The following is a 7,502-nucleotide window of genomic DNA, read 5'->3' on the forward strand; positions in this document are numbered from 1 at the left end:
TGTGTGCACGGCCAAGCTTCAAGGCGCAGAATAGACATATGACAGGTGTAATTGTTAATATAAGCCGCAACCAGTCGGCACCCCAAATCTCATCGTCGAACAGACGGATTTGCAAGTTATAAACGGACAGCTACATCTTGTTCGTTACAGAGTCTCAACAATTATTATCGTTAACATTACTAGTTTATTAAATAAAACCAAGAAAGTTTTCCATTTCCTTGTCTTCTCTGTCGATCTCCTCCTTTGCTCACCTGATTCACTTTGTGAAATTTTCATTTTTTTTTCGATTTTGTTTCTGCCGACTTGCCCCCATTCCACTCCTTTAGCTGTTATTTGTTTGCTTCAGGTAAATAAATTGTATCTAATTTTCGTAAAATACGCGAGCTGAATGTTGTTTTGCGATTCCTTATAGTTGTTCATTAATTATTTGCTAAAGACGCGAGACTGGTGTTTGATTTAATTGAGTCAGAAAAGGATTGTTGGTTACGTGTTCGAAATATGTTAATATGTCCCCTGATTGTGCTAATTGTTTTGTTTGTTGGTCAATTTATGAATTGATATTGGGGATTTGAGTAGTGACATGCATTAGGGCTTTTCTGTTTGGCATTTCATATTTATTGTTTACTGGTAACAGTTTTCTAGCTCTTTTCATCTCATATTAAATGTTTGAACGTTGGTTGTTGAGGGATAAAATTACAGCTTTATATCATTCGGAGTAATTGGCTTCATTTTTTCCCCTCGTATGCTGTTTTTTTCCTGGCATTGTCTGCATAATGATCTTTAGCTTTAGTGAAAGACCTGGAAGTTTGGTTGCTGCAGGGATTAATCACGGGGCAGGGTGCTAAATGTATTAAATTTAGCAAATTACTAACATTGTAATTCCTACAGGGGGAGCGTTAGCAGTAAATTTGGAACTTTAATTCATCTGATCGTCTTAAAGGAAAAGGAAAATTTTTTTATTTCGTAATTAATTGCTTTGCAATCCTATTATTTAATAAATACTTTGAGCTTTATAATAAACATCTTCTTGTTGCTAATAGCTACTATAAGAGAATCTGATATACTGCCAAAGAGAGTTATTTTCTTATTCGACAATATTTCCGATTTAGTTTTGTATAGATCAATAATAAGATGGCCTACTTAAATCTTAATGATGTGCTGCAGTCGATCTTTTTTAATTAAAGTTTCTTACGTATTCAAATGTGATTTATCAAATTATATTACAGAATGACTGCCAGCTGTCAGTCAATTTTTCAATTTTCTTGAAGTAACAGTCATGGCAATTGACCATTATTATTTTGATGCAGAAATGTACCAGTGAAGGGGTACTGTTGGACTCTACACCGTTTTTATTGCAATGACAGAAGTTGATAGTGAAATAATAAAACCTGAGGTATGTTTTTTCTGTTTTGTCGCGTATGTTCTTTTAGTATTTGATCGCCTTTTCTTTTTTGCACTTGCATGGTAATATAGAAACTCTTTACTTTGTAGAGGAATCATCTCTGTCTGCTTTTTATTGTTGATTTTGATTAGTGTTGTTATCCATCGTGTTACCAGATGCTGAAGGCTTACGTGTGGCTTCAAACTTCTGATGATTCAACACGACAAGTGGAACAAGAGGTTGCTATGTTTTGTCCTTTCATACGTCATGAAATACATTATGGCATGGGATCTTCAAAGAATCACCCCATTTCCCTTCCTTCAAGGGTTAATCCTCCCATGCTGAGTTTAATACTCGACTATTGCCGCTTTCATCAAATACCAGGCCGCTCTAACAAGGTAACTACATGTAGAGCCCCACCGGATTGTCAAGATTAATTTCTTTCTTGATTTGATTCGCAGATGCGAATCTATGAGGCATTAGGCCGTTGGTTCCAGAGAATAAGTTCTTGATTTCTCCTTTTATATCCAGGAGAGGAAGTACTTTGATGAAAAGTTAGTTCGAATGGAAACTAAAAGACTTTGCGAGTTGACATCTGCTGCTGACAGCTTGCAACTAAAACCTTTGGTTGATCTCACCAGTCGTGCACTTGCACGGGTGATTGAAGGAAAGACTCCTGAAGAGATACGAGAGATATTTCATCTACCTGATGATCTCACAGAGGTCTTGTCATTGCAAGCAGTGTACAAGCTTAATGTCCTTTTGTTTTCCTTGGGGCGAATATGTTTTCACATGTTAGCTTTCTAACATAAATCTATCGCATTGACTCAGGAAGAGAAGTTGGAGCCAATTAAAAACACCATGGATGATCCTAGAATTCGGTTGTTGAATAGATTGTATGCCAGAAAGAGAAAAGAATTAAAAGAAAGGGAAATACAAAGGGTAATCATGACCTTATACCTCAAAGTATTATTTTAATGATCAGTGTGTAGCTCACTGCGTCCTAAACTGGTAGTGATTTTTAGAGTTGTACTTTGATTTGTGGTAACGCAAATTGTGATTTGGCGTTTCACTCTTATTTTTCTGTAGAGTGTTGAAGTTGAAGAGGAGCATGCGGATGAGCGTTCAGTTGATGATCTCTTGTCATTTATTAATGGAGGCGAGGGAGGTACATGATGACTCTTTGGGTTATCTTTTCATCTTTTTTCTCATTCAATAGATACCATTATATTTGTCTCTCCCTTTTTTTTCTCAAAAAAGATGTTTGAAGACAATAGCAGATATGGCTTTGTGTATATTTAATAATTTAATTGATTAAATTTCATAAATTCGGTGATATAACTCAGCTGTCATTCCCAGAAGAGAAGTTGTAATTGCACCGTGTAATGTGGAGTCAATTTTAGTAAGTTATGTAAATGATATGTGCCTAAATTTGTTATAATTGTGACATAAGCCGTATCCCTGTTTTCCAACAAACCTAGGGCTAATGCTGTAGTAGAAAATTTAGGTAATTGGTTGTGTTTTTATAATCCCCTTTAATTGAATGGTAGACTTCTCACCACAGTTTGTCATTAGTTCACTATTTCTTTAATAAAAATAAGAAACACGGTGTCTGATCCATTGATCTATCTTCGTTAAATATCCAACTTGAAGTCAATAAAAATCTTAATCACAACCACATACGCTATGGTTTGGTGTGAATACAGAAACACTTTCTAGTTGGAAGATTACTCCGACCTTGTGTTAGTAACATGTCTTTTTACAATTCTGCCTCAAGTTGGGGGACACAGATACACTTCCTATTTGGAAAATTACTCTGACCCCGTTAGTAACATGTTCTTATAATTCTGCCATGAGGTGCTCATCATTATGAAAGTTTGTTGATGTATTGACCATTGAAGAAATTGTTTAAGTTCCATAGTAAAGGGGTTTCGGGAAATTTATGGTCTAGAAACTGCTCCAGGATCATTTTTATAATTTATATATAAAAAGGTGACCTATCTTCAACATAAGGAGCAACACATGTTTATGAACATGCCATCCCCTTTTTTTCCACTAAATTTCTCACTTCCACTGTCTCTCCAAAGGCATTATCTGATTTTGTTTTGCAACAAGGACAACAAATTCGTTGTTTTCCCATCTATTTATTCATGTTAATTTTTATGTCCTTCGATTTTCACGTGCACGTTATTCTTCATTTTTATGTTCTTTTTCGTGGTGCTAAATTAGCGGCTGTCATTTCTCTTACTTCTTAGGTCTTTATTTGTTATACATTATGTTTGTATTTGGTACGATTACGAATAATATGATTTCAGTGTTTTAACTGTTCCTCCTGCTTGTTCAATCTATTTTGCTTTTATATGGGTTATTTTTGTGGAATTACTGCTTTGTGAAACTAAAGCCGCTCATCATTTTGTTTATCGATACATCTTATTTCCTTTTTAATTTACTTCTATTTGCTGCCGTTTTAACGGATCCTTACAGATAAATGCTTTACAGATTCTAAAGGTACTGGTAATTCTAAAAATAAAAAGAAGAATCGTAGGAGGAAAGACCATCAAAAATCCATTCCTTCAAACTGCACTACCATTTCAAACGGCAATGCTGTGGATATGAATAACAAGGTCAAAATCTGTTTTCTTTACCTGAGTTATCTGCATGTTGGATTTTTTTTTTTGTCAGGCCATTTAATAGTTGGTTATTGAAGCCACTTTATAATTACCCCAATTCCCTTTTGACTGTCACAAAGAATCATTTGAGTGCAAAAAATGCATGCCGGTGCATACAGTATTATTTTTTGGGCTGATATCATTTAATGTTGCAGGAATCAAATGAGCTTAATTCTTCAGGCAGTAAGCCATCAAGAAATGGTGATTCTCTGCCCAGCCATTTTGATGCAACGAAGTTGCCAGTTATCGGAGATGATAGATTTGTGCCTGAAGATGAGTTTGATGATTGTTATTTAGATGATGACATTGACCCTGCTTTAAAAGAAAAAATCGATCGGTAAGCTTGATGACTTTTTGAGTACTTTTTACAACGTTACAAATAAGTGCTGGAGTTGGTATCCCAAAGACTGGAAAATATTAATAATTAGATCTCCAGTCTTTAACCCTACTAAACACAGCTTTATGTAGTTATTTTTTGTATGTGATGATTGCTAGTCTTGATATGGTCAGCAACTCTGTCTGATGGACTGGAAAGAAGATTGTCTGCTGAACTGATTGTGAGATATCATGTGAACTAGTCAACCTTGTTATAATCATATATGATGAGTTTCAGGGATGTTTTCCGCGTCTTTGGATATTCTCTTTAAAATATTGTATTTAGTGGTCTTTTTTCCTTTAAAGACTAAGAAGATCATGAGAATATAATCTTTTTGAATTTCAACGGATGTCGCCTAAAATCACTATCTTGGAATCGAGTTCCCTTTTTTCTTTTTATGGTGGTCATTGTTATTCCTTGGAGTAATCATTAGGTATAGGATCGACAGTTAGTACACCAAATCAGATATTCTCAAATGGGTATAGGGGGTCCGCAGTTTACATTTTAGCAATCTCTGAGTTACTCTTGAATAAAAAATGTGATTGGAGGCTGTCTGACTTGCAGTAAACATGTTCCATTTGTTGGATCAATACCATTAATCTTTTGAAGAAATTTTATATTTAATGAAATTTATGATCCAGTTTTATCGTTAAGGCCCAAATGCATGAATTATGCAATGCTTATATTATTCATGTTTACATCATAATTTTTTGTATTTATTATAAATTCATTTTGTTTTGTACTTTCTTGTGGCTACTATGCCGCGTGAGTCCATGATATCATTTAGTGGTTACTAATGTGCTTTTATTTTTCTCGGTTAGAGAGAGTGAATATGGGCCAAAGAAAGTGTGGTCCCGATATGGAGCTTGTATTATTTGGATACCCATGATGAGAAGATTTATTACCTTATTTGGTTGATTAGGGAGGTTGCTGACTTCGCAAGAAGATTAAATTCTGATTGGCCTGAAAGAATGCAAGAGATACTGTCTCTGGGTCAAGAGAGACGACCACCACCACTAATGAACAATGGAAATGGTTCATCGAGAAGATTTACAAGTAAGTTTGCTACTTTGTTTATTTTTTTCTCTGATTCTATCTTTTTGTCGTCTTCTATGGTTTTCCAACTTTAATAAAATGAGGCAAAGTTGTTGAGTCCTGTGACAACTGTTCTGCATTCATAGTTTTCCAAGCGGTGGTGTCATTAGGTTTATCATGCGTATGGGGATGACATATATGTGTGGTCAGATTTATTCCTTAAACTGGTGTGATTGAAACCCTGTGCAGGCATAAGGTATGACAATACTACTAAGCATGTTACCGGGCCATAATAATTACCCATTCAAGCTTTTTATCTTGTTTCCATGATTTATGCATATGTGTGGTGAGATTTATTCCTAAAACTGGTGTGATAGAAACCCTGTGCGGGCATAAGGTATGGCAATACTACTAAGCATGTTATCGAGTCATAATAATTCTCCATTCAAGCATTTTATCTTATTTCCTTGATTTATATGTTCTGCACAAGGTACTGCCGAGACTTCAAAAGTTTTATGCAATCTGATATATCAACAATAACCAACTTACCTTGATTGGTTTGGACTAAGAATTTTGTGGTGACGATGTTAATATTTGTATATGTTTGTTGGAGTTTACATTGTCTGACGAATATCATAATTGTAACTGAATTGGTCGCTAGCTTATACAAACCATTTTACGAAGATACAAAATCTACTGCAGTGCTCAGTTATAGTCCCTTCAATGTCTGTGCGCTCATGGTGTTTTAACCTCTTGTTCCCAGGCCAAGATCAGCACCGGAAATGATCCATCCTGGTGCATGTATTAAGATCAAAGTATTAACCAGACAGTTTTTCGGGGCATCTTTTTCTTTAATTTGGGTCAGTTGTGATGATGGTGTCCAAACTTTCTAGATTTTAGAACTCATACCGCCGTCAATCAACATTCAAGTTCATAGGCAATTTCTCACATTCTCCAAAATCCAATTTTGATGTTTCAATCTTCTTTTTTCACTCGTTGGTGGAAGTGGTCAGTGCTATGGACAGAAGGTGAGAGCTGTGATGTAATGTTTGTACTGTTTGTTTTTTTTGTGGCGTGGCGCTGTTGTAAATATGAGCAAGTCCATGTGACCAAGTTTTGTGCGGGAATCATCGTCTTTCGAGCTTTTGAAATTTTGTAATTATTTCTGCGCTATTCCTTTACAAAAATAAAAGTATCTAACAGTTTTTATGAAAACAAATAAAGAAATCCTATAAAATTCAATTCACCGTGAACTATATAAATCATAAATTTCAAATCTTTTTTTAGAAAAAAACAGTAGATACATATTCTTGACTTTTAATAGCTAAAAACGATAACAAAATATAAAAACAATAAAACTCGCATATACCGAGTGTGGAAGATGATATAAACAAATTTCGTATCATTTGTTACATATAAATAATATATTTTATTTTAAATATTTAGTTTAGTTATTATATTATATTATATATATATATATAAATATATATATATTCTCGAATATTTGAATTTATTTCAAATTAATTATTTTTTTCATATTTTTTTTATCAAGTGTTATATAGCAATCGAAAAATTTAAAAATATAGATAAAAATATGATTTTATTTCAAATATATATAAAAAAATATTATTGATTTTTTAAAAAGAAATACTATTTTAGGAGAAAAAAAATATTCATGAATAAAGTTATATAATAAAAATAAAATTGAAACTTTAGATAAAACTTGATAAAATCAATTAGAAATGAGTTAGTATCGAAGTCTTATCTTTGATTATATTGTAAGAATGGTTAAAAAAAAAGAAAGAATGATTAGCTCCAAATTATTATCGATTGCTACGCTTGAAAAATTACAGTGATCTCAATTCGGTTTTAAATTATTTAAAATTAAGTTTGCAATCTTAAAATTATAAGAATGTCTTCAAATATTTATTAAATTAACACCACAGCACTTAAAAATATAAAATGTAATTAAATCAAACTGGCACGAAATTATTATATTTATTTATTAAATTAACACCACAGCACTTAAAAATATAAAATA

The 7,502-nt window shown here is 33.3% G+C and overlaps 1 protein-coding gene across 5 annotated transcripts; it reads left to right on the forward strand.

Annotated features, from left to right (window-relative positions):
• The first annotated feature begins 13 nt into the window (after positions 1 to 13).
• On the forward strand, positions 14 to 6,588 carry LOC142546788 (SKP1-like protein 21). 5 transcript variants are annotated; one of them, XM_075654686.1, is made up of 10 exons: positions 16 to 346; positions 1,308 to 1,393; positions 1,558 to 1,779; positions 1,913 to 2,104; positions 2,213 to 2,323; positions 2,471 to 2,549; positions 3,854 to 4,005; positions 4,206 to 4,387; positions 5,349 to 5,482; positions 6,164 to 6,588. In XM_075654686.1, exons 2-10 carry the CDS (start codon positions 1,358 to 1,360, stop codon positions 6,208 to 6,210), a joined length of 1,155 nt encoding a protein of 384 aa, XP_075510801.1. In that variant the 5' UTR covers positions 16 to 346; positions 1,308 to 1,357; the 3' UTR covers positions 6,211 to 6,588. The 5 variants fall into 5 exon arrangements, with proteins under 5 accessions (XP_075510805.1, XP_075510801.1, XP_075510802.1 ...); XM_075654687.1 differs by having other exon boundaries at positions 3,866 to 4,005; XM_075654689.1 differs by having other exon boundaries at positions 17 to 346; positions 3,881 to 4,005.
• The last annotated feature ends 914 nt before the right edge of the window (positions 6,589 to 7,502 follow it).

The sequence above is a fragment of the Primulina tabacum genome, chromosome 5 (assembly GCF_025594145.1).
Source record: "Primulina tabacum isolate GXHZ01 chromosome 5, ASM2559414v2, whole genome shotgun sequence".
NCBI lineage: Eukaryota > Viridiplantae > Streptophyta > Magnoliopsida > Lamiales > Gesneriaceae > Primulina > Primulina tabacum.